This window comes from Peromyscus californicus, unplaced genomic scaffold (assembly GCF_007827085.1).
Source record: "Peromyscus californicus insignis strain IS unplaced genomic scaffold, ASM782708v3 Scaffold_14__1_contigs__length_90479793_seg_1, whole genome shotgun sequence".
Lineage (NCBI taxonomy): Eukaryota > Metazoa > Chordata > Mammalia > Rodentia > Cricetidae > Peromyscus > Peromyscus californicus.
In genome coordinates, this window is record NW_026294435.1 from 5,266,039 (window position 1) to 5,293,378 (window position 27,340).

Genomic DNA, 27,340 nt, shown 5'->3' on the forward strand with positions numbered 1-27,340 from the left:
GAGGTGAGTTATGTCTATGTCCAAAACAAACACAATATCAGGATGCAAGTAGGGACCAAGATTATAACATATTTAGTTGCTGCTAAGTAGCCATGTGTAAGAACCATTTTTCTTAACTTTTTGGACATTAGTTTTCAGAAGGGCTGGCACAAACAAACCCATGATGTCTACACAGTCTTCACAATTGGGATCTCCATGCTTCAGCTTCATATGCTCTAGGACGGCATACAAGTGCTACCATGCCCGGCATAATTTTATTTTCATTCTGACCACCACCACCTCTTATCTCTGAAGACTATTTCTCTGAAGGCATTGCAGATTAACCATCTGGTAGTTTGTTCTTCATTGTCCCATGATGCCAGAAAGATTCATCCTGGTTGGTTTGATTTACCCCTTGTTGGCAGAGAATGGATACATCAAGAGACGGACATCAGGGAGTTGGGAGCCAATGAACTCTTTAGGCCAAATAAAGCAACTACCACAGAGGAAGTGATTCGTGGGTCAGGCATACCTAACATCTATTCTGCTTGTCTTATGGGTAGTGTCCTAGCATCACAAGAATGCTGTTTAGATTCCTCTGTCAGAACTGTACTTCTGTAGAATATTAATAAATAGTTTAACTACAAGACTATTTACAAAAACACAACTATTGCCGGGCGGTGGTGGCACACGCCTTTAATCCCAGCACTCGGGAGGCAGAACCAGTCAGATCTCTGTGAGTTTGAGGCCAGCCTGGGCTACCAAGTGAGTTCCAGGAAAGGTGCAAAGCTACACAGAGAAACCCTGTCTCGAAAAAAAACAAACAAACAAAAAAAACCAAAAACCAAAAACCAAAACAAAACAAAAAACCAAAACCAAAAACACAACTATCAAGTAACAGACAAAAATTAGCCATAAATCTTTGCAAAACACAACCACCAACACTATAACTGTTTTTGAGAATTACTCCCATTTCAAAAAGAAAATGAACTGTAACTGGAGATGCTTTCAACCTGGTAAAGGATATCTATGAAAACGTCCTTAGAACATGACATCTAGTGATGAGAAATTGCATGCTTTTCCCCAAAATCAAAATTAATAAAAAGCCAATCCAAAAAAGACCAGAAAAAGAAATGAAAATTATCCAGTTAGGAAAACGAGAAGTGCTTTCTTCATTAGCAGACATAAAGTCCATAATCAAGCTACTTACTGTGGCTTGAATGGAAAACGACATCCACTGATTTGTTTGAAGGCTTGGTACTCAAATGAAACGGGCCTTTAGCTGGGCCTAGCTGGAGGAGATGGGTCACTGCAAGCACATCTAAAGTCTTCTTATCCCAGCCTATGTCTTCTTTCCCCTTCACTTCCTGTCTGCAGATGCAACGTAACCAGCCATTACACCTTTTCACTATGCCTATAACCGCGATGGAGTAGCAATACCTTCTTCACATTGATGGTGCAGGTCCCCCCTAACTGAAGTCAAAATAAAAATTTTGTCTACTCAGTTGCTTTATGACAGCATTGATCAAGGACACGAGACAAGTAACAAGCTACTAAATCTAATGGGTTTTACCATAGCCATAGAAAACAAGGCTGAAATTCAAGAGCTAAATATATTTTTATATACTAGCAACAAATAACCAGAAATCAAAACTAAAATGTAGCAATATAAGAGATGAAAAAGAAATATAACAGTAATTGTGGGATAACTGTATATTGAAAACTAAAATACAATGTGAAGATTAAAAAAAAACTTAAAAATGGAGAAACATGCTTTGCTCATAGATTGAAAGGTGCATATGTCTGTTCACTCTAGGCTTATGTTAATAGCAATGCAATCCTAATAAATATCCTAACAAACTTTTATACATGTAGACAAACTAAATCTGAAATTTAGAGCCATTCAAGAGACTTAAGTTTAAGCAGAACAATTTTGAAAAATAAGCGTAACGTTGTAAGACTTGACGGTGCTCAAAGTTCAGTATTAAGTATAATAATGAAGATCATGTGGTAGTATTGGCATCAAGACAGACAGGCTGATCAATGAAATACAATCATCCCAAAATATGATCATGATATCCATGATCAACTGGCTTTCACCACAGACGCTAATGCAATCATAGATACAAAGGATAGTATTTCCAATATAAACAACTCAAAATGGATCCTATCCCCAAATTCACAATTGAACACTATTAACACTTCTGAAAGACCCATAGCTAGTTCTTAAAACCTTGGGTTGAATGAAGAGTTCCTAGATATGATAGCAAACACATTATGCATCAACAAAATAATACATGGTACTTCATTAAAATTGAAAAACTTTAATTTTTAAAATGTTGTTATGAGAAGGAAAATCTCAGATATGAATTATAAATAAAAGTTGTCTATAATCCACATATTTGATAATTTGTTCTCATTGTATTTCTCAATAAAATAATATAAATATGTATGAGTGAAAATTTTTAAAAGATATTTCATTGAGGACCATTTATGAATAGCAAATGATTCCATACAAAAAATGCTGAATTATGACTAATTTTTTTAGAGAGAAATGCAAGCTAAAACCATTCTGACATATGACACTTTATATAAAAGAACATTGATGGTCAACCACATTTTGGTGAGCATGTACAGCAACTATATCTTTGTTGAGAATGTTAAATAATACAAACTACTTGAGCAAATAGTTTGTAAGTTTTCTCTCTCTCTCTCTCTCTCTCTCTCTCTCTCTCTCTCTCTCTCTCTCTCTCTCTCTCTCTCTCTCTCTGATATAGTGTCTCGCTGTGTAGCTCCTACTGGCCTGGAACTTACTATGGAGAACAGGTTGGACTTAGACTCACAGAGATCCTCCTACCTTTGCCTCCCCTACTGAGTGCTAGAATTAAATGTACATGCCACCATAAGAAGCTTGGCTGTTTCTTAAATATTATACCTGCACCTCCCATATAACCAAGATCCTATGTAGCTAGTCAAGAAAATGAAAGCATTAGTAAAAAATATGTGAAAATGAGTGTTCTTAAACTTTATTTATAGTGACCAAACCTTGACAATATTGCAAATATACATAAGATTATGAATGGATAAACAAATTATATTATGTCTATATAATGATGTATTAAGTAGAAACAAAAGAAACTATTGATATATAGTATAATGCAATGTATATATTATAATGTAATACATAAAGTATAATGTAAATCTAAAAATATTTTCAGTGAATGATAGGAATAATACAGAAATGGATACATTATTCCATAACAAATTAATTATGAAACAAATCAGTAGTTGCCTGAGAGTGGGTGTAAGTGGCTAGAACTGAACATGGAGTAGATGGATAACAAGGTTACAAAGCTCAGGATACATCCCAGAAGTAGGGTCCTCTGTAAGAGCCAGAGGACCACGAAGTCTGCTGTGAGATTGTGTCTTCTAGCTATGACAGGCAAGCTAAACAATGAAATCTCAACAATTTGGATACCTTAACAAGACCTAAAAATTCCAACAGGAGTTGACAGCCCAATGTAGAAAGAGAAAATATCATGAGGCCACACCCTTAGATGGAGAGCTACAACCAATTACAACTGCTGAGAAAGGGAGAATCAGTTATCCCGGGATAGTCCCTGACTGGTTATCTAACACCGAGTGGTCAGGCCTAGAAACACATGCAGGGGTCCCTGATGGACTCAGCAGACTGTATTTCTATTAGGCCCGTTTATATGTATATGTAGCAACTATGGTTAGAGATGAGGGAAGGGGGCTCTGGTGGACATAGGAGCAGTAGTGGGGGGCAGAAGGAAGGGGAAATGATGAAACCATATTTTAATTTTTAAAAATTCTTTAAATAAAAAAGGGATGTTACAAAGTTTCCAGAGAAAATTTGCAGGTGTGGTGGTTATGTTCTGTGTCTTAACTATGCAGATGGCATTATGGGTACATGCGTGTTTTAGAACTTACTGAACTGTACATTCAGGTATTCCTATTCTATTCAACTATTTAGTATTCTATTTAGATCCCCCACCCTCCTCACCTGACTCCTCTTATGCCTTCCTCACTCACTCCCATATTCAGGACTTCTTTAATTGTTCCACCACATGTATAAATACAACCTGCTGAAGCTATTCAGTGGTGCTTGAATGTATATGCATTTAGGGCATCCTGGGGGCATTTGATTCACATCTGAGCATATGGTTAATCAGACATCTGGTTTGAAGAATTGTTCAGTGTGAAGCTTCCTTTGGGGTTGCCACACTGTGTACATTAGAAAGAAATAGGGGGATAAGGCCCACGCTGTGGAGCTTTAGAAAGAAGTGGGGGGATAAGGGCCACACTTTAGACCTTTGTCTCTCAACTCTGTCCTGAAGGTTGATGCTGAGTCCTTCAATTTGTACTTGAAACTTGTGGGAGGAATTGTTTGAACCACGAGACAGACAGGACTGTTGGATAACACTGATGGGATGAGATACTGACGCAGCTTCTGGTGAGACACGGGGTAGTTACAGCCGTTAGTCTGTAGCTTTCACCCTTGGTTTTGTGAATGGGGACCTTCAACTGTCTTTGCCTGGTAAGACTGGCAGTGGTGGAGGACACAGCTTGGAGATGTTAGCATTGTGGGATAGCACTTTGGGAGCTGGGGGTGAATAAGGCTGGAGACAATGAGAATCACCTCAGACACTCCAAACCAAGTATGGCCTGCTCAGATCCAAACTCCCACACCTGGCACTGGAGCTGTCAGCAAAGATGTTCACCAAATACTGAGTATACACTTTATGTTGTACAGTGAAACCGCCTTGCCAATCTGGCAGCATAGGATTTTAATTCTTTCATGTGGCAAAAATGATGTCTTTTGGAGACAGGTATGGAAGGCTGGCCTCAAGTTTTCTATGTAGCTGAAGGTGACCTTGAACTTCTGAGGCCCCTGCCCTGCACCTCCCATATGCTAGGATGGCAGGTAGGCACGATCATGCTTGGTTTTATAGGGTGCTTAGGGTTGAACTCAAACAAACCCTCTACCAACTGAGCTGCATCCTCAGCCCCACGATGACGCCTTCATGGAGAAGAGAACCTGCCGCAAAACAAGATGCTGCTGGTTCTGTGGTGCCAGATGAAGAAAAGGAAGGGGTGGTCCGCACAAAACCTCGGCTCTACTCTGCAGCACCGGGCATTCCTGATCACGGCAGTGGTCGCTGCCGCTTCTGTGCCCTCCTCATTGACCTCCACAAAGCACTTGTGGGCAACCTTGGACACGGGCACGTTCTTCTTAGTTGTCATTCCAGAAAAGTCAGCCTTGGTTTCCTCAAAGGCATCTGTCATTCCCAAACTCTGAAGGAAAGGTTCCAGGTCATAACTCTCCTCCAGCTTTAATCTGGGGAAGAAGACTTGAACTTTACTTTCTGTCATGGTTTCCGGGTTTGCCCAGGCCCTGAACTTCTCATACGTCAGTGCCTTTTCTACCTGGAATGACAAAAGATCAAACTTTTACAGTGAGGAGGACAGGAGGCTAGTGCCACCCGCATTTCCTCACCCTTTACCTAGTGAGGAGTGACAGCTGCTTGAGTTTGCTTCTATTCCTAGACTAAGTTTCTTCTCATGTGGCCATGATAGTTCTCATTCTTGACTCATGCCAACAGCTTTCTGATTACATAGAAAAAGCAAAGAAATCAAGTGGCCTTGCCATGGACCCTGTGCACCAGCATGGAGCAGCCTGCTCATGTTGATTTGAAGCGCTTAGTGACCTAAAGTCAACTATGCTAGACAGGTGCTTCCCCAACTAAGAGCTGGCTTACCAGAACACTACCAGTATACACCTTCTACTTTGTAAGTCTCTCCGTCCACAGACTTTGTTCCTTTTCTGTCATGAGGAAGATTAAAGGTAAACCCAGACCCGTACTTTAGACCCTGTATTCAAAGTGTGTTCCAGGGGCAACGGCACTCGCTTCATCTGAAGTTTTGTTAGAAATGCAAAATCTCAAGCTGAATTAGGACCAGCATTTCTTAAAATATTCCCCATGGGGTTCATATGCACGTTAACACGTGGGAAACATTGCCACAATCCAATGCTATCCTTCTTCCAGGATCTTTGTTCAAGAATTATTGGGTTATCAACCAACCTCACCCTCCTGAGTTAAAAATGTTGTTATATTTTTGGAACGTTTTCATCCTGGCTTCATCAAAACTTGTGTACTCCTAGATAAACACTTAAAAGGAATTCATACACGTGTTTGCTGAAATGAAATAATCGGCACATGTTAGCTGAGAGATGTTAGCCTTAGTAAATGAGCTCAGCTGGCCTCCACAGACACTCAGTGCCCAGGACTCACCACAGCCAGGTCAGTGTTTTCATCAGGAAGCAGAACGACCATGCACAGCTCCTCCTCTGCGTAGGGCAAAACCAGGACCTGCATGTTCATCTCATCCACGTTCCCCATCTTAAATTTAGCATGCTTGAACATCATCTGCACTGTTTTTTTCTCCTAGTGAAAATAAAATTAAAATTAGATTTCCAAAACAATAAATATAATTTACTAAAAACAAGCTATATCCAACTTGTGGGATTCAGAAAAGTATAAGATGATCATAATTTCTCTGCACGTAGTCTGTTAAATGTAAAATCTTCATTAGCACATTGTAGTATCAAGTGGGCTGCTGTTCCTTGGATGGGGTGTCACTAGGTATGAAAGAACACTTTGATAAATGGAACAGAACATAAAACTGGGCATTACTTTTGAAGAAATTGTGTTGTTTTTGAGAAAACTCATAATGAAGCATTTCCATGGACTTTGGCGACATTGTTTCCAGATTACGAAGGGCATTCACTGACATTCAGTCCTTGCACTGAAAGGTCTCATTTAGAAGGACAAATCAAAGAGAATACACATGTGTTCTGCAGCATTGCCCCGTTGTGGAGTTGGTTTTATATCTTTTCTTTCCTTGGGAGGGGATCATGACATGGGCTGTTCAGTCAGGCAGTTTTAAAGTTGTACCAAATACATTTTACAATACCATCTTTGTGTAGCCCGACATTTTTAAATTGATGTAAGTCAAATTCCATTTCATATTTAAAGGGAATGTATAAAATCATATGTAAAATTAGCTGAACATCTGCTAACATGTTTCCTTTCATTAAAGATTCTATTCTCTTGCACTCTGAAGCATAACTACCATCAACATGGCAAAGATAGCTAAGCAACTCCAGTCATAGCACAGCATCCACACAATGACAGGGTCTTCCTGCAGCCCAGGCCATTTGCCTGGGGAGCCAAGATTGAATGGACCAAGGATGAGAAAAGAAAGAAACAAACTCCAGTATACACATTGTTCTAGTTTTTCTTCCTACCTCTACTTAAAGATATAGAAGAGGCAGATTAAGAGTCAAGACAGTGTAAAATAAACTGTTCCTTTTCTCATTCACCATCTTTTCCAGTTTACTACTTTAAGAAAATAACAATACATTGGAAAACACTGCTCTACCTGGTTAGTTTTAAAAGGCATGCCTCTTGTGTACTTTCTGTCAAACTGAGCCTTCCACTTCCCTTTGAAATACATGGCATTCACGAGAACCAGCTTAGTCAGTGGGCAGACTGTTCCAGGACTTAGAACTTCTGAAATTTTACCTGTAGAGAATGAAAAAAAAATTAAAAGAAGACAGTAAGAGGAGTCTATAGTGATTTGGGGATGGGGGTGGCTATAAGCATTCTCCTATAATCAGTTGTCTTGACACGCAACATTAAAAGCCCAGACTGGGTGGAGAATTAGGCTGCAGTCCTGTCCAATGCATCACTTGTTTCTAAACAATAACCACGTTCTCTGCTCCGCATAAGACAGTCTTTGGGGCAGCATAGACTGGTCTCAACCTGCTCCATAGCAGAACCTGTCCTCAGACCCACAACCTTCCTCCTCCAGCCATGCCATATGCAGAGAGAAGTGTGAAATCAGGTAAGGCTGCTTGGCTTATCCTTGAGCTTGTGTGTGTAGCAGTTCAGGATGGGAGCATTTCCCCAGACTTCTGCCAGGTTCACAGAGGTAGCAGTTGGCTACACTAAGAACACAACCACTAACAATGCCCTCTTAAGTTTAGCACTACAAGATCTCATTTACACGACTATGGACATTTTACCTGGGATCACTTCTTGGTTGGGGGACAGCTCTATTGTTCATGGTATGGTATTCAGCTAGTGATACCTTCCTCAATTTCAACAGGCAAAAATACTCTCAGCCACTGTCAAGTGACAGTTGGAACATAAAACTAGTCCTAGTTAAGGATCACTGTGCTGTGGGATAGTCTGTATGTCAAATGTGTTGCTGATTGGTCAATGAATAAATCACTGATTGGTCAGTGGCCAGGCAGGAAGTATAGGCGGGACTAACAGAGAGGAGAATTGAGAGAACAGGAAGCTGGGGGAGAGGGACACTGCCAGCTGCCATCAGGACAAGGAAGATGTAAAGTACCGGTAAGCCACAAGCCACGTGGCAAAGTAAAGATTAATAGAAATGGTCTGAATATAAGAGTGAGAGCTAGACAATGATAGGCCTGAGCTAATGGCCAAGCATTTAAATAATGTAAGAGTCTGTGTGTTTATTTTATAAGTGGGCTCCTGGACTGGCGGGACTTGGTGGTGGGAGCTGGAGAAAAATTCTCCAGCTACATCACTGCTTAGTACTAATCTCCAAATCAGATTTATATAATCAGAGGCTTCCAAAAAATCAGAAATATAGACTGTAGTGGGGGAAGGAAGGAAAACTACCAAAAGAAATAAACTGGACGAAGAAATTATAGAAGCAGGATAAAAGGCCCAAGTCCAGTTGTCCAATGAATGAGATAAGATGATCTCCAAGATACTCTTCAGCTCTAATATTCTGGGAAAACTAACAAGCGGTCAGCCTACACGGAGGAAGAATGTGAAGAGATAGAGAAGTGATGGTGCATGAAGGGCAAGATTCAAAGAACCCCTTCACTGACTGACTGCTCTTTCATCAATGGGAATCCAAGAGCCCACTAGGCAGATGCTGTATGAAACATGGGAGGCTCTCCCTTCCTGGGATTATGGTCTGATTGGTGTTTAGTATGATCAAGGGCATGGCTGCTAACTCATTCACCCATGATGAGTGTATCATATAAATTAAATGTACTAAATAATGGGTTCTAAATTGTCACATGAACAAGTAAATGACTTTTAATTCCTCCACATCTTAGAAGTTTCTAAGTTTCTTGTTTGTTATTTAGGGTGCCCTCTTTTGCTCTATATTCAAGTCAAGGACAGGCTAAAATATTGCATGAGGATAGGAAGAAATCAGGTCTATGAACATTGCTATCCCAATAGTAACAAGACATCTAGACTCTAGAGCAAATTGGCAAAAGGTTCATCTTCTGAGACAACTGGGACCACCATGGTCACATTAGGAGGAGGGTGAGGCCACCATGGCCACATTAGGAGGAGGGTGAGGCCACCATGGCCACATTAGGAGGAGGGTGAGGCCACCATGGCCACATTAGGAGGAGGGTGAGGCCACCATGGCCACATTAGGAGGAGGGTGAGGCCACCATGGCCACATTAGGAGGAGGGTGAGGCCACCATGGCCACATTAGGAGGGTGAGGCCACCATGGCCACATTAGGAGGAGGGTGAGGCCACCATGGCCACATTAGGAGGAGGGTGAGGCCACCATGGTCACATTAGGAGGAGGGTGAGGCCACCATGGTCACATTAGGAGGAGGGTGAGGCCACCATGGCCACATTAGGAGGAGGGTGAGGGCTGCAAGTGAACTGATGAAATGCTCAGATTCCCACATGTGGGGAGTGGGCCAACTCCAACTGATACACTGTCTAAACTCCATCCCAAAAGAAGATCCTTCTGCTTCAGAGAACAGCAGGATTTCCTCTGACAGGACATTACTAGGGACCCCAAAGAAATCATTTTCCGGGGACTTTCCAGCACAGTTCAAAGGGAAGCAGCCTGAGGCTCAACATTAGGTTACCTTTTAAATTTATGATCTGATAGTCCCAAGCAAAGCCCAGCAAACACACCACCACAGCTCTGAGAACTGGGCCACAGGAGCAACACCACGGGGGACCCAGCCCAGCCCTCCACAGACCTCCCTGTCCCTCCTAACTCCAAAGTCATCTAAATTAAAACCTCCTACCTTCAGTCTTTTCCATCACCCAGTCATTGATGTGTTTCCTGGATTCTTCAGTGTCCTTAGCAAAGGACAGCTCTTCTAGCCCTGCCTGATAGAACTTCTGGCAGGATTCCTTGAAGGTCTACAGACACAAACAGAGGTTGGACACTATTCAGCAAAGTTTCTCACAACTGAGGAAACAAGTATTTTCTCTTAACATGTTCCCTATCATAAAGGTCTATGGAGGTAATGATGTATTTCAAGATGTATTCACGTTAATTGTCAAAAAGGTGTGGGCCCCCTATACTGCCCAGTGCTGAGAGAGATGCTGGAAGTCAGGTGAAAATATACACCTGACTGGGTGGCCCATAGCCTATGAAGAAGGATGCCCTGTACACAAAGACACTTATAACAGGTTAGTACTGTGGTTATCTATGTACAAAGCACAGAAATGTCTCTTCCAAACATGCTGGGTTGACTTTGTTCAGTTTTCTGTTTCCCCACCCAGTAGGCACTCACTCTTTTACTCATTAGATTGTCAAGAGCTAAAATGTCAAGTTAAAAGTAGATAAGGAAGTAAACAGAATGTTTATGTTTGGAACACAAGGATTGGGTGGTTCTCAAACCCTTTAGCAAATCTCTATCTCCAATATTATTTACATTATGATTCATAACAGTAACACAATTACAGTTATGGAGTAGCAATGAAAATAATTTTGTGGTTGAGGGTCACCACAACATGAGGAACTGTATGAAAGTGTCACAGCATTAGGAAGGTTGAGAATCAACCATTGGAGAATAGGGAATAAAGAAAGGTCTGCAGAAGTGGCAGAAGACATTGGGCATCATGAATCTTCACAAACTATATGGATATGAATGAATGTATTTGTATATGTGAGCCTGTCTATATGTTTGTTTATATCAGCAAAGTAAAAAGTGAAAGTTGAAGTTAAATTAGGAGATTACCTAACACAGTAGAACCCAGATAACTTCCCCTAAAACGTCGTGTTTTCAGATATGTGTATGTAGTGACTAACTCCACTCTCTGCCCAATACCTATTCTAAAATAGTTTAGGGGCCATGGACACTAGAAAGGTGGAATGCAAGTCATTGCTCCACCAACACTGAAAGATAAAGCTGATGTTCCAAGTGGACATGAATTCACTGGAAGAATCCTGGCATCCAGAATGCTCTCCAGGGGTAGATCAGCCCAAAGCAGGGAGCTGCCAGGCACAACGTTGACCACAGCCAGGACAGGCATGCTCCGGGTCTGGTGGGAGAGTCCTCAGAGCGTCCAGCCAGCACAACAGTCAAGTTTGCACCCCTCTTTCCACTAACTTCGCGTTGCCGACGTCCCGCACAGTACGTGGCATGACTGCCAGACCTCACTCACTAGAGCAAGCTGTGGGAAGGAAGGAAGTTTGGCATTGTGTGCTCAAGCATGAAGACACTTTTATCTTAGAAAGGCGATTTTTCCAGTGGTTGGATTTGTGAGACAGGAAATGGCCGATGCAGGCACAAAAAAGACCTATTAAACGCAATCTATAATAATGTGGAAGGCACAGTCCACAGAATCCTTTCAACAGTGGTGATTCGGGAGATAGAGTAGACCTCAGAGACCTTGAGAGGTTGTCTCAGCAACACTCAGCCCCCATAGCAGAGGTTGGATGGGAGGGGATCTATATAACATGGCGGATGCTGTGGTCACTCAAGAGTAGGGGAGGAAGGGTGAGGATGTCTATCTGGGTGCAAGAGGATAATATATTGACTTTGACTTCACATAGAGATTTGTCAGGAAAAGAACTTGAGAGGACATAATTAAAAAGCAATCCTAAAATTCACAATTATAATGTCAAAAATATAATTCTAAGTACACTTCTATGGTGAAAGAGTTAGATTTCATCTCTTGCTCTTCTTCAATTTTGTCTTTTTTTTAAATCTTTCTTCAACTTCTTTTCTTCAGTGTCTGAGTACTACATACCGAAAGGAATTCACATGATTCTTCTCCGAAGAGTCGGCAGGCACTTTTTAGCAAGTACTGAGTGCCAGTTTTGTTAACTTCAGTGAGAAGGGTCTGGAAACCTTGATGAACATCTCCACCTCTGTTCAAACCAAGTACCTAGGGGTAGAATAAATAAACAGACTGTTCAACATGGTCATTATCTCCCCTTCTGCATACAAGACCAGCTAAGGGGGAAAATGTGAAATGTTCCTGTAGTATGAGGAGTCCGATGTGACTGTCTCAACAGGGTTTTCAAACCAGCATGCTTGCCATCTGAAGCTGTGCCGGGCTGCCCAGTGCTCTGGAGGACGTTCGCAGCGTTTGTGGCCTCTGCCCACTAGATGTCAGTAGCTCTCTGCTGTGAGAACTAAACCACTGAGCCCTTAGAAGTGTCTCTGGGGAAGCAAAAGGAGCTCCTTGAGTGAGAGTCATTGGTCTGAAGGATTCATCCATCCTAGAAGAGTGTCATGTGGCAACATAACAATTAGATAGCAGGAGCGAATCTAATAACCAGGGAACACAAGAATAAAACAATGGGAATGAAAAGGAAGAAGCTTTCAAAACTGTTTGGTTTTTCCAAACCAGATCATGATTTACATCAAAGTGAGAGTTAAGGTTTCCCTTCTGTCTCTGACCAAGTCTCACTCCCAAGGTTTCTTCCCCAGTGAGTTCAGTGAGCCGATCTCAGCTGTGGTCCCTGGATGCACTGCAAGAGATCATCCATACACTCTCATGCTAGTGGCAAAGTGATATCTACATGGCAGTTTATGTGATGCTTTCCCATGTGGCTGAAAATATGCCTCTGAAATATCACTATTATCTCATTTGTAGATAAAGATGTAGACAACTATTTGAGATCCAGCAGATTATATGTTCCCTCTAAATTATTCCCAAATAATTCCATACTTATGCTCATTTTTGTCAACTTATGTATAATCATACCTGAGAAGTCATCCATTCCACAGAAGATTACTTACACAGCTGCATTTCTCTTTAAAACATAACACTACAAAAGCTGGTAACAAAGTTGGGGTGCATCCTGCTCCATTGTGTAGGTTTGTCTGCAAGATGTGAATTTACTAGAATGTTTGATGACTTTTATGTAGATAAAGTAATTTAACATTCAATGTTTCATGTAAACTATAGAGATGACTGGTCCCACATGATTGCCTACCTCCTGTACTCACCCACATCAGGATCACCACAGTGTCTCTCCTCCACCCATCAGCCACACTGACTTCCATCCATGAGCTGAGGATACAGACTGAACCCCTGCTGTAGGGAGCCGAAACCAACCCGCTGTTTTCCTCCCCTTTACCCCTCCCCACAACTGCTAGCAAGCATACCTGGGACATCTGGGCTGCAGTGTTTCCCTTGGCTCCCAGGTAGACCATAGCCAGTGCAGAGGAGACACTCAGAGGACAGAAAAACAGGTTGCGTGTCTTGTCTTCTTCACCCAATACTTTCAATAGACTGATGGCAAAAGAGCCATTGGCTTCACAGAGGTCATCCATCTGAGAGGATCTAGATTGAAGACACAGCACAAAGGCACATCAACAGAGGCCTTCTGTAGTCACATAGTCACCAGGGCCTCCATCAGAGGACACTAGGCATACCAGACAGAATATCTGTACCTCAAAAGATACTCAGTCCAACACCTAAGCCCTGTAAATATGTTGTTTTATTATCTTACTTAGCAATGAGTACCTTACTGGTGGTATTTAATTAAAGATTTTAGACATGGACACTGACCTACAGTATCAAGGAAAGTGTAATGAACTTGGAAAGGTTCTTAGAGGATAGAGAAGCAGGAAGGTTCGGGGTAAGAAACGGAGATGCAGGCAGAAGTCTCTGTGATGCCAGGCCACCAATGTGGCCACCTCAAGAAGCTGGAAAGGGAAAACAAACCCAAGATTCCCCTGGGGGCTTGCTGAGAGCAGGGTACCAGGCTCCGTTGCTCCACTGTTGGATTGGACCTCTAGAACCTGGAGATAATGAATTTATATCCTTTCCTGTCACTAAGTCTGGGGAAAAACTGAAGGGTTAATGACCTGAGAGCCTCGGGTGGACTGAGAAGCTCTGAACAGGAAAGCTGACTTGACTGAGCATACCTGTGGAAGAGACTGCTAAGGAGATCCACACACCAAACCTGGTAGCATCACCACTTCCAGACTACAGGGGAGGTAACCTGCAGATGGAATCTTCCATCACTGAAGTCTTCTCTTTTCCATCCGGTAAAACTCCAAGACCCTCATGCCCCATGTACAGTCTCACTTCTGCAGAGAGACTGTGGCTTTCAGCTGTTCTGATTAGAGAACAGTTCTGCTCCTGAAGATGCCCATCTTCTTCCATTTTCCACATTGCCTATATCAATCCTTGTCTATCAAAAATAGTACAGAACCAATATGGAATCAAAATCAAATATCCCCCCTGTATATATACAAATGTAACCAAATCGTGGCCTATGAACATAGGACTCTGAAACAGGGGCTTAGACAGCCTCCAAAACTTGCTTAGTTCTCCCTCAAACAGTAAGTCCCTCCATCAAGGAGCCTATAGGGTACTCTGCCAGTCACTGTTCTCAGCATCACCTGTTTAACCCCAATAAAGGATACAGTGAGGTCAATAAAGACATTGTCTCAAGGAGGGAGGGACTGGAAGGCTGAGCAGGATGTAGATGGCCCTTGCAGAGCTCCATGGAGTCATTGGTGACTGGAACCCCTGGATTCTATAGCCTGTCATCCCTAGTCATCACACACACAAGCAACACAAAACATAATATTGCTATTTTTCTTCCAGTAAGATATCTCTAATATAATTATTAAAGAATGTTCTAAGAATCATAACTAACTTTCTGCAAATACAGAGTGCATGTCTGTCACCAGCAAAAACTGGGAGGATAAAATTCCCCTGGTTTTGGAGGCTGTATTGAGGATGGTCTAGCCTGAAATGTAGACTGTTGAAGATGAAAAATTTATGTGAATCAGTGTGACTCCAGAAAGATACAACATTTTACACAAGATCTACTGAGACTGCTGTAGGAACCTACAAAGAGGGTGTGTGTGTGTGTGTGTGTGTGTGTGTGTGTGTGTGTGTGTGTGTATCTCTGTGTGTTTAGTACACATGAAACCCAAACCTAGAAGCACTGACTTTGGATCTGTCTTGGCCAGGACACCTTTAACCTTTCCCTCAGCTTTACTAAACAGTAATAAAGCTAAAGTTGACTAAATTAACAAATGAAACAGACTTGCTCCTGCATAAAGCCCTGACTTCCTTCTTCCCAAAGTTTTCACTTTAGAAAACTTGTAATTGTTAATTAGGCTCTTCGCCCCTTTGAAATGTAAATTTTGTTAACTGCCTCCAGCCAATTTTATACCCTCACACCCTCAAGAATCCCAAAGCCATCTACTGAAATGTGGTACCCAGGTGAGCCCTATTAACCTGGTTCTGGAAATAGCAATGCCTCAGTCTAGGTCTGGCCAGGCAGCACAGTCCTGTTGTCCTGGTTACTCAGGAAACTGAGGCAAGCATAATGATCACAAGTTCAATGACAGTCTGGGCTACAGACTAAGTTCAATACCAACCAAGATGATTCAGAGAGATGCTGCCTGAAAATAGTAAGTACAGAGAGGGTTTGACTGGCCAAGGCCTCCCCCCCAGTGCACCCAGCACCACAGGTAAACACAAACTAAGAGAATAGTCCAACTTAAGCGTGAATTTTGCTTCAAGTGATAAAAAGTAATATTACTTATTATAAATGTTATGATCACTATAGCATTATTATGATTGTGATTAATCCTTCATTATTGATTAATCATTATGTTTGTAAGAGACTGTCATGATCATTAGTAGTAGTTGCAGTTATTAGTTAATGTAATCTTAAATTATTGTGTCTTTCAAAATAATTTTATATTTATTTATGTTTATTTCTATTAAACTTTATAGAAACCTTGGTTATTAATTCTTAGATTATTTAGAGTTCACCGAATTAGTCACTGCCCACAATTCTATGGCTCTACAAGTATGTTATCTTTTCTGTCATATGCACACGTAATTTTAACTGGAACTTTTAAACTCTACAAGAAGAGTACGTCCTAATTTGAAAAATTAAAAAGGAACAGTATGGAAAATACTAGAAACTTTACCTAGAGCTGAATTGTCTTGCACATGTTCATTTCCCTGTGTAGACAGATCATAAACTCAAAACGCTGCATGCAAAAGCTTTGCAATCATACTTTACTGGGGTCCAAGGACTTGAATGTCACCTGCATCTCTCAGATGCAGGAAAAAGTGGGGAGCTGATGGCTCAGACTGGGGGATTTTCTCCATTATTAAAGGCTTTGTTTGAACTTCCCCCCAAGGCAGTTTTTAAGAGAAGATATCTGTCACCATATCCTAAAACCTCTTCAGGACTTGGCATCAAAGAGTGCAGCTATCAGGTGACATGTTCTGTTGTGGGCAAGCTCCAGTAGAGCAGGATCAAACTTGTCTCCAGGTAATGTCTGTCCCTATAACTCACCTTACACTTCATTCAGAAAACAGAGGCCTAAACAAATTTCATTAACCAGAAGGTGGCATCAGAGAAGCTGGAGGAAGAAGAAAATAGAGTCTGACAAAAACATAACTAAATTCTGATTTGATCCTACCTTAGGATAAAATCTTAGGGTGTGTGCACGTGTGTGGGGTGGGGTGGGGTGCGGGGGTGTTTTCACCTTGTCTGAACAGGCAACAGAATGAATAATCTACTGCATGAAATACAACTTTACATGTAATTGCTCCTAATTGCAAGCTCCTAATCCTGGCTTCTTCTTCTTTTTTTTTTTTTTTTTTTTGGTTTTTCGAGACAGGGTTTCTCTGTGTAGCTTTGTGCCTTTCCTGGAACTTGCTTTGTAGACCAGGCTGGCCTCAAACTCACAGAGATCCACCTGCCTCTGCCTCCTGAGTGCTGGGATTAAAGGCGTGCACCACCACTGCCCGGCCAATTCTGGCTTCTTTCATGCCTCCTTCCTTCATCTCACTTCCTTCTCCCACTCCTCTTGAGCACCCAGGTGACAGTCAGTAGCATACCACAGCTTATCAACAGCATACTGACCACATGATCACACACACACACACACACACACAGACACAGACACAGACACTCACACTGACACACAAACACACTCACATGCACACACATTCACACACAAATACACTCACATACACTCACTCACATACATAAACATACACATTCACACACATAAACACACACACACACTCACACACATAAACACACACACACACACACACACACACACACACACACACCCACACACCCCTGTAAAGCATGATCTTACTACAACAGTTAATCTGGGACAGGAACTAGGTGATAAAATGACTCTGTCCTTGTTTTCTTGTCTCAATCTCAGTTACACACAGAAGCTTTTGAGAAAGTTGGAATGTCAAGCAAAATGGGCCTTGCCCAATAAATCTAAAGTGAAATTATTTTCAGTAAAATACTAAATAATAGCTTTAGGGTTCATTCTACAACTAGACTATTCATCCAATAAAATGAATTAGCATATAGCTAATTTTCATTTTTTACAAGTGAAGAAATAAGGACAATGACAATTAAATACTGTCCAGAGGACTCACAGGAAAAGTGACATTCTGAAAATCACGCCTTCCGCTCCTGAGTGTGTGACACCATTCTTCTGCTGGGAGCATGGAACACTCCTTTTCTCCACATGTCTCCCAAATGAAAGCATTCAGAGAGCATTTGTGTTGTGCTCTCTTTTCACATTGTCAGAACATGGTCAACAAATGACAGATGGTGAACAACGTCCTGGGGAACTGTGAGAGAGGCTCCAGAAAAAGGGCCTTTTACCTCCAGTGCATTTTCCCCCTGGATTATTCTTGGACATGATTTCCTGGCTCCTGTGTTAACATTTACATTCAATTTATAGGGCATGCTACTTCTTGTCGGATGTCAGAACATCGCTATAGAACCCAATCTGATCAGTGTGCCCTGGATCTGGAAATGGCTTCTGCCTTGCTTCCATGTTTTCTCAGATATAATCTATAGTATATGCCAGGCAATTGTGTTTAAAGTGGTCTGTCCTGAGAAAGGTCTGTTAATATTTAGTATGTGCTTACTGGCATTAGTTTACATGTTTATCTGATCATGTTTTTCTGAACTCAAACAACCTCCCTTGGATCATTGCTTCCTTTGTTACATTCGTGTAAAAAGCATACTGAAACTAATGTAAAGTTGTCTGCATTAGACTGTAGTCTGCCCCATTTTTTCAAGTTCTCAGATCCCAGGTCTCACAGACACAGATCTGCACAGGTCAATGAAAGTTGACAAATGTCTGAGGAGGAGAATAGGAAAAACAATTGTTAAATCCCTGACCAGGAGCTGTATATACACCCTAAGGTAGATAGAAACACTGAAATGCCTGGTTCTCTGTAGCAGATAATCTGTCAAGGATTCTGTGCCAAGGAACCCCACCAAAAGTGTAGAACCGATTTCTAATAGAATCCCGTGTACTCTCCCCAAAGAAATTGCCTCTGACAACTTGAGCAGGAATTCTGGAAGTGATACAAGGGTGTAATTTCGGTCTGAGAAATTGGCAGACACACACACACACACACACACACACACACACACACACACTGTATCATGTTGGTGTGACATTCAGGGAAGTGGAACCTGTGAGACACCAGGCAGAGATAAGATGGGTCTCTTTTGCTGAATTTGAGTCCAAACACGAGCTAGGAGCTAGAAGCCATACATAGTTTTCCAGCAAACATATTCTATGTAGATATCAGACTGTTTGGTAAGGAAAGGGGCTGGGGAGTCTGTCAGTAGGTCCCTACCATGGACCAGTGACTGTTGATATAGATGGGACCCTGACTGGAGAAGTAGGTATTGTCAGGTAGAATGACTGCTACAGATTAGGAAGGAGGGACAAGGCAAAGATTAATGTAAAGCTTCCTGCTAAATTCATGCTTAGGTCAAGAGTCCTAGGAAGTTCCTATGAAGAACTAGTTTGGAATGGGGAAGGTGATGCGTTCCATTTGAGATGTGTGAGGCATACCAGGTCATATGAGGCTGTAACATTGCAGTTTGGAAATAAAGGTAGGGCAAGAAAGAGATGAACATTCCAGAGTAAGAGTTAGAGGCCGCGGGCATCCTGACTCCAGGAAAGCCCGTGTTAATAGATGACATTTTCAAATCTTATGGACGGTGAAGGCACTCAAAAAGAAACTCGCCTAATTCTACAGTATGTCCAACATCTGAAGGCTGTAAAAGGAAGCGAGCGAGCAAGTGAGAGGGACCTCGGAAAGGGCTTATTAGGAGAAGTGGGAGGATATGCCTGTGTGCTCCACGGGACAAACAGCCCTGGGCGGTGAGGCAGTCTGCGCCTGTGGTGCACAGCTGTAGGGCAGATGCCTGAGAGCGGAGGAGTATCTGGAAAGTGGGAACTTGGCTGAAGAACAACCATGACACAGGGTGAAAGCGGGGAGGGAGGTGAAGAAGCTTTTTGTCAAGTTGACAAGAAGCACTCAATGAGCAAAAGATAAAGGGGAGGGCCGGTGGGGTGGAGAGCGCGGTGAGAGAGGGGGGGGAGAAAGGAACTGGCAGTAAGTGCGGGCCAGAGGGGACTTGTTTTTCCACCCAGCGTGGGATGAACCCAGCACTCCAAACTAGCTTGAGGCTCCACGTAAATTCCTGATTTCGTTGCAGGTCACTCCCCAGCATTGGTTTTGCACCCTCAACATTTTCCATTCGCAGGTGAAAGAGCTCCAGCACGTCCTTCCAGCTATCGAAACCCAGGGCTTGGGGTAGCAACAGCGTCAGGGCCCGCAAACCCCTGGAAGCCAGCCTGACCGTGGGAAACACGCCCACCCGGAAGCAGGCTCGGGACCCGGGGCGCGCCTGCGCTCTGCGGGCCTCGGCTCCCCGCCTGGCGGCCCAGGCTTAGACCCACGTGACCCGCGCAGCTCCCCCCCCCCCCCCCCCCCCCCCCCCCCCCCCCCAGGCCTCCTTACCTGCTGGCTCTGGCGTCTTCTGCCAGCTCCGTGCTGTTACTTCTACTTTGGTGGGATCCGGCCTTCTCCCGCCTGGCTTCTCCCTCCCCGCTCTTCGGAGCAGTGTCTGCCCCGGGAACCTGGGGATCCCAGAGCCTCTCCACAGCTCCTACCCTGGAGATTTCCTGCTGCTGAGGCTGCTGCTTCTCTTCCTTCTTTGTGGACAATTCAAGTCCGCTTTGATCCTGGGCAAACCCCCGACGGGTGACTCAGAACATAATGCACAGGCCTGAACAGTCTGTGACTCACACTATCCAGAGTGGGACCTGGGAGGAGCTGGAGCCTGGCCAAGCAGCCTCCTACAGGGGTGGAGGGCAGTCTGCTGACATCTGTACCTGGGTTTGAGGACAGAACTAGGGTTTAGTGCCCCAGGACAGTGTGGAGGGCTTCACTCCCTTACAGGACTAGTTTGTTTTCCCAGGTCAATATGTGCTGCCTTTGTGTTTTTATGTGGATGCTAGAGCAGTTATGCAGTTGGAATTTAACTTTGAAAATTAACCAAAGGCAAAAACCAGGAATTGCAACTGCTGTCAGGGCGTCCACGACTGTTTTACTTAGCAAACCTAGCTTTTGGCTTGCAGCCTCAAAATTGATCACGTGATACTGATTGTTAATCCTGTATAAATGCCACAACACACACACACACACACACACACACACACACACACACACACACACACACACATTTTTTTAAAAGACTTTAAAACTAGGAATAAACATGTTTGTACTGCAAAACTTCATGTACTTTTTTTCTGGAGAGCAGAGTGATTATGTGTTTGTGTGTGTTTTGGTTTGATGTTTTGACAGTGATTTGAAGACTTGGTTTAATTTTGATTCATTACTAATTGGATTGTTGGCCATCCTAAAGAAAAGACATCTCAGGAAATGAGCTGATTAAAATATAATACAAGCTTTCTTTATTAAATCTTTACCCTCGATTTTTAACTTGTATGCTAGCTCATCTGTTTTGATATAAAATATTCAAAATTTTAACACTTTGAAGTGCACTGGACTTCTGTTTGCAAGACCCAGTATGGAGCTTAGAAAGCCACATTTCCAAGCCTCTGAGACTTGTCTTTTCTAGCCTTCAAAGCATGTGACATCATGTTAGAGTCCAAGGATCTGGGAATAATCCACCACGTAAGACCGAGCTCAAGTAAGCCAAGAATTTATTTAGAAAAACTGATATTAGGGAGGTGGAAGGGTTGGGGCTCCAGACCACATCCCCGAGGCAGGGGCAGCAGCCAGGTTTAAAGGGAAAACCACAAAGAGCTCCAGAGTCCCATAATGTAATATGGGGAGAAGTTGTTAGGGGCTTTCCACAGTGACACACGCAGTCTATTGGGAGTTCTGTGGTTTGGTGGTTCAACTGGCTCTGGGACGACCAATCAGAAGAGGGTGGAACACTTGTGGCTTACACCTGTGTGAGGAGTTTGGGGGCTGCAGCCTAGCCTCAGGAAATTGTGGGTAGCAGCTCAGGGCAGAAAGGTAGACTGGGACAAAATGGAGTTTCTGCTGCTAGGAAGATCTAACAAGGCATATAACAAAGAATAGTATCGTGTGAAGACAGGGTAAGTTACTCACAGGATGATCACTATAGTTTCTAAGAGCAGTTCATCTCTCATTCACGGAATGAGAGAGCCTTTATCTGCCCACGGATCAATTGTACTTTTTTACAAAGGTATTCGCTAGATATTCTTCTGGAAGGCACTTCCCAAGACAGAAAACTTCAGCATACTTAAAATGTTGGCCCTTAAAAAAACAAGAACTGAACAAGGGTAACAATAGACATGCCAAAGTAGATGGGGGCTTCAACCCTACACAAAGAACTACAGGCAACTAATGAGTACTGAGTGGGAGACATAGTCTTCTCTGGGGAAGAACACACCAACTGTTGTTCAATAACAAGTAGCCCTGAAAACATACAAATGAATAACATACAGACAGAGCAGGTTACTTACGTATTTAGGCTTATATATGTATACACATATGCACATGGTAGTGATAGCAATGAATGGAAAAAGAGATCACGAATCTGAAAGAGAGCAAGGAGGGATGTATAGGAGGGTTTGGATGGACAAAAGACAAGTAATGGGAAAATGTCTAATACCTGAAAAAATAAGTAATTTTTAAAAATTGTAAATATGTGGTTACTTTCCCTTTGAAACACCCTTAAGATGTACTTTGTGACACGCCACAGTTTCCACTGCCACTACAACAACGAACAAACGTGATGGAGAGGCAGGAAAGACGGAGCAGCCAAGTGTACATGTGCAGCAGAACTGGGGACATGGCAACTCTGACTGCTACGAGAGAAGGCAGCAATTTTATAGAGGAGCAGGTTGTTGCCCAGAGGGGTCGGCGAGAAGGTTTTTCTGTCGTTGTGTTTTGTTTCTTTGGGTGAGGGAAGGATGGTATGGAAGGGATGGGAAATGAGTGGGATGGAGACACATGATATGTAATCCCCTCCCCCCCAAAAAAACAGTAAAAAATTAGTTAGCATACAAAAAATAAACATTATTATGAGCTTTGGTGTTTACCAAAATAGATAGGTAGTAATTGGGCTGCTTATTACAACACATAATCACTCCTAATCATTGCTTTTGAATCACAGCGCTAACACCCAGTGTCAGTCATCTCTCGCAATGCTTTGCTGAGAGCACACCGGAAGCTGCTCCTCAACCTTATTCATCATAAAGCAGCGCTGCTCCCTCTATACACATGCAGAGGTCCCAAGCACCGAGCTGCAGTGCAGAAACATGTCTCTTGATTCTAAAGTCTTTGTGGCTGTCATGCTCTGCTTCTAGGGAGGAACCAGAAAGGCTAAATATGCATTAAACCAAGACACAGACAGTAAGGTTCAGAGTGACAGTCATTTTGGAAGAAATGCAATCCTTGCCAATGGGATAGATATATATATATATATCCTGCCACTACTATTTAAGGGGTTATTCATCTGGAATATCATAAAGGAACTTCAGCCCTTCTTGCCTTTAAACCTGAGTAGAACAGACGGTCCCAAAGCAGGTGGTTGTGCCAGGAAGGCCTTACCCTGGAGCATGCATATCTAAACTTAACTCTTTTCCCCTTTATACAGTTATGGCCAGCTATCCCTCCTCTCTTCCTGCAATATCTTTACCTCTTTTCTTTTCTCTTCTTTTCTTTGGTTGAATTTTGCAGTTGTTTTGTTTTGAGACAGGGTTTCATTCACCCTAGGTTGCCTCAAGCTTCCTATGTTGCTGAGGATGACCATGAACTTCCTATCCTCCTACATCTGCCCTTTGAGTGCTGAGTGCTAGGATTACAGACATCTGTCACATCATTGCATTTTATGCAGTGCTGTGGACAAAACCCAGAGCTTCCTACCTGCTAGGGTACCATCATTGAGTTGTATTTCCAGCCACGACTCCCTCACTCCTGTATCTTTTGTTGGCATTCACGCATGCCTAGCCTGCCCCTTGGGACCTGACAGAATGCCTCATCCCTGTAGGGATGTGCTGGCCAGTGCACAGGCAGTACTTTGGCCTGCTTGGGGTCCTGACAACGTCATATGCACATTGCTATGTGGTCTCTGTGCACAAGGGCTGACCCCCCTTTAAAAGGCCGGGGGGGGGGGGAGGCAGGGGCTGGCCTTCTCTCTCTCTTCCCATGCAGCCACATCTGCATCTCCTTCCCTTCCCCCTTTCTACCTCTTCCTCTCTCATCCTTTCTCATCCCTCCACTCTGGGTCCCTTCTCCCCTTCCCCCAGTAAAATCCTCTACATGAATGCTGTCTGCATGGTGAGTGTGTCTCACCCTCCGTGTGACCCACTCCAACCCGCCAAGGCTGGGGCCTGCTGTTTTTAAATTATAACATCTGTAATCTCCTCACTCCTTGGGAGTCTTATCTGAAACATACTCAGTGTTTCCCCTATTAAAACAAATAAGCACTTGGTTAAAAAAATGAAAATACTAAAAGAATAACCAGACTTCCTTCCTAGTACCTTGGACCACAACTCTAAATTTTCTTCCAGAGCAGTGTTACAGTGTTTACAGTCAAGTTTCTAAAAGTGGGAAAGTATTCATTGGCTGTTGCAGTTTCCCACCTTTGCTTCACAGTTTCTGAAGATTGACTTCCACACTAGTCTTCTGTGAAAGTGCCCCTGCTGAGGTCTCCAAGCTCTTCTACTGCTGTAGCCAAAGATATGGCCCTGGTCCCCTTCATTCTGCTTATCCCTTTGTTTGAGGCCTTCTCAGAATCTCCTCCTTTCTTGACTTTTTCTCCAGATTCCTTTTACATCATTGGAAGTGCACTTTTAATCATGATGATGTCATTTTTATATGAATGTGGCTGTATTCGTAAGTTCAAGTTTCAAGTTTTTGTTTATTTCGTTGTTGAGTGTCACTATTCCTGGGGAGATATGAACGACCCTGTCCTTGCTCCAGATAGGAAACTTAGGACAGACCAAAGCACAGACACACCGAAGACACCCTGTGAACCCACGAGTTTCATTGGAAACACTTACAGAAATATTGGTGTGCTGGCTAGTTTTATGTCGACAGGACACAAGCTACAGTCACTGGAGTGAAGAGAGCTTCAGGAAAACGCCTCCAGAAGGTAAGGCTGGAGTCAAGCCTGTGGGACACTTTCTGAAGTAGTGATTGAAGGGGGAGGGGTCAGCCCATGTTGGGTAGAGCCACCCTGGTAGTCTTAGTAGCCCTGTGTTCTGTATGAGAGCCAGCTGAGGAAGTCAGTGGGAGCAAGCCAGTAGGCAGCAGCCCTCCATGGCCTCTGCATCTGCTCCTACCTCCAGGTTCCATCCCTGCTTGAGTTCCTGTCCTGACTTCCTTTAGTGACGGACACCAATGTGGATGTGTAAGCCAATAAACCCTTTCCTTCCCAACTTATTTTTGGTCATAGTGTTTCATCACAGCAGTAGTAACCCTGTCAGGACAGTGGGTGACAGATTACTCACAGGAGCAGAGGTGAGCCAGACAGCTGCATCACCAAAGCTCCGCCAATGTGGTGACAGCTCATGAAAACTGGAAACCTGGAGCACATTGCTCAATTTTCAGGCAACTCAACAGGTTCCGAAGTGTCCTTTCCAGGCGGCTCAGTTTGTAGGAGCCTTTTCCAAACAGCTTACCTGGTCTCTGCTTCCAGGTCATTCTATTTGTCTGAGAGGTCTCCCAGAAGTCCTTATTGCTTATATACTTGGGGAGGGAGAAGTCTAGTGAAAAGGGTCAGTTTTAGGGGCTTCCTGAAGCTATTTTGAGGTGTGTGCTTCCTGAGCTTAATGAGCTTTCATGAAGGATGGAAAATCTCACCTCCTCATGGAACAACCTGTCACTTTACCTCATGCCAGCACCTTACAGTGTCTTTCCCATCTCCATATGTCAAAGCTGTATCAGATGATCAAATAGTACTTCCAGGGTCCACTCTTAGTATCACAGAGAACACACACAGGGATAGACCTAGAGCTGAGGGCAGTGACATCACATCCCTCAGCAGTGAACCCAGGTCTCGGTTGGACCTGAACTGAAGCCTGTGCATGTGTGTACACACATTGTAGGGTACGTCCTGTGAAACACGCACTGCTGTCAGCTGCTGCTCCTGGACCTTCCTCATTTCCCGAAGAAGGCCTTGTACATGACCATGGACAAATACATGACTTTCTTAGATGGTATTTTAGAGAAGTCATCCCTGACTGTTTCAAAGGTGTCTACTACCCCAAATCACAAAGGATATCCTCCAGGCCATAATTCTCAGAATTAGAGGTGGCTAAGCTGTGTCGTCCTGTGTGGGTCCTTTTGCTCATTTGTTTTAAAGGAAACATTTATCTTCATTTGTTGTTTTTCACAAGAAGACTGAACATTGACACTGTTCTTTGAGCACAAGCACATGGCATGTATTGTAATCGTTTCCTGCTCTCAAATAGGGATAGAGAGATAAAAGAGACAACTTCAGCAACACCACTGAGATGGAGGTCACCATGGCACCTTGGAAAAGGAGTGTCAAAATGGGACAGGGACAAAGGATAGTGAAAGAAAGCTTCCTAAGGGGAACATGGGTCATAGGAAAGGTATAGGTGGTGCTTATGAGAAATGAAGATAAAGAAATAAGTATGCACAATCTAAATTATGAAGAACTTCACACCCCATGCAATTGAGTTTGAACTTTTGAAATCTCCATGATCAGATTTGTGATATAGATCATACTTGGGATAGGTTATCGAGGGCCCTGGGGTAGAGAGACCTACGAGTACGTAAACACCTTTGCTGAGACACTAAAAGGGCAATAGAAAGGCCCACAGGTTTGGAGGGGAACCCAACTGTTCAGTTGCCCAGGATCATGTTCATTCAAGTTAAGATTGTTTGATTTATTTTATATTTTGTTAACTTATTTATTTTATATGTATGTATGCTTTGTCTGATGTATGTCTATGCATATGTGTTGCATGGTATTTGGGAGGCCAGAAAGGGCTGTCAGATATCCTGGGACTAGAGTTACAGATTATTGTGAGCCACCATGTAGGGGCTGGGAATTGAACCAGAGTCTTCTTGAAGAACAGCAGATGCTCTTAGTAAAAGTATTTTCTGCCAAGTCTGACAACCTGAGTTCAATCCCCAGAACCCACATTGTGGGAGGAAATAACTGACTCATGCAAGTTGTCCTCTGACTGCCATATATGCAATATGATAGGCAGAGATGGGGGGAGAGCGAGGGAGAGAGAGAGAGAGAGAGAGAGAGAGAGAGAGAGAGAGAGAGAGAGAGAGAGAGAGAGAGAGGTTTCAGAATATTTGCTCACATTGTGACACTCCAAGACTGTTAATAAAGTTAGCCTTAGCCTTGAATCCGGGGACAGAGTTGATGACTAGCTGGCCAGAATTAGCCATAGAGATTGTGGAGGACCCAGGATATGATAGAGAGGCACAGAAAGGACTGTAGGGAGGGTCTTAGAAAGATTCAAAGGACTTTTTGATCTATGAAGTGCAGAGAGAGGGTCAGCTGGTCGTTCCTCCACCGCTTTCTAGAGCTATCAGGTTTTACTCCAATATCTGACTCTTGAGTTTTTATTAATAATAGAACAATTTAGATAAACATTTCAGAGAGGGGGGCAAAAGTAAAATAAAACTGCTCTTAATTTAATGAATGTAATTGACGTCTGTTGATAACTTTATCCTAAGAGCTAC

The 27,340-nt window shown here is 43.0% G+C and overlaps 1 protein-coding gene across 2 annotated transcripts; it reads right to left on the reverse strand.

Annotated features, from left to right (window-relative positions):
- Window positions 1-1,663: 1,663 nt before the first annotated feature.
- Window positions 1,664-20,363, reverse strand: LOC128109284 (serpin B8). Of its 2 annotated transcripts, none has more exons than XM_052736457.1 (7): window positions 20,129-20,363; window positions 13,441-13,618; window positions 12,074-12,211; window positions 10,117-10,234; window positions 7,447-7,589; window positions 6,297-6,449; window positions 1,664-5,430 (listed from the first exon to the last, which is right to left on the reverse strand). In XM_052736457.1, the coding sequence occupies exons 2-7, from the start codon at window positions 13,606-13,608 to the stop codon at window positions 5,026-5,028; spliced, it is 1,125 nt and encodes a 374-aa protein (XP_052592417.1). In that variant the 5' UTR covers window positions 13,609-13,618; window positions 20,129-20,363; the 3' UTR covers window positions 1,664-5,025. The 2 variants fall into 2 exon arrangements, with proteins under 2 accessions (XP_052592417.1, XP_052592418.1); XM_052736458.1 differs by having other exon boundaries at window positions 5,198-5,341; window positions 20,129-20,237.
- Between the last annotated feature and the right edge of the window lie 6,977 nt (window positions 20,364-27,340).

What these genes read in the sequence shown, in the direction of transcription:
- LOC128109284 (XM_052736457.1), bottom strand. Translation starts at nt 13,608, where the DNA reads ATGGATGACCTCTGTGAAGCCAATGGCTCTTTTGCCATCAGTCTATTG. An exon ending in GGTGATGGAAAAGACTGAAG is followed by an intron (nt 7,590 to 10,116) that starts GTAGGAGGTTTT and finishes CATTCTCTACAG; the next exon opens with GTAAAATTTCAGAAGTTCTA. An exon ending in TGCCTTTTAAAACTAACCAG is followed by an intron (nt 6,450 to 7,446) that starts GTAGAGCAGTGT and finishes TATTTTCACTAG; the next exon opens with GAGAAAAAAACAGTGCAGAT.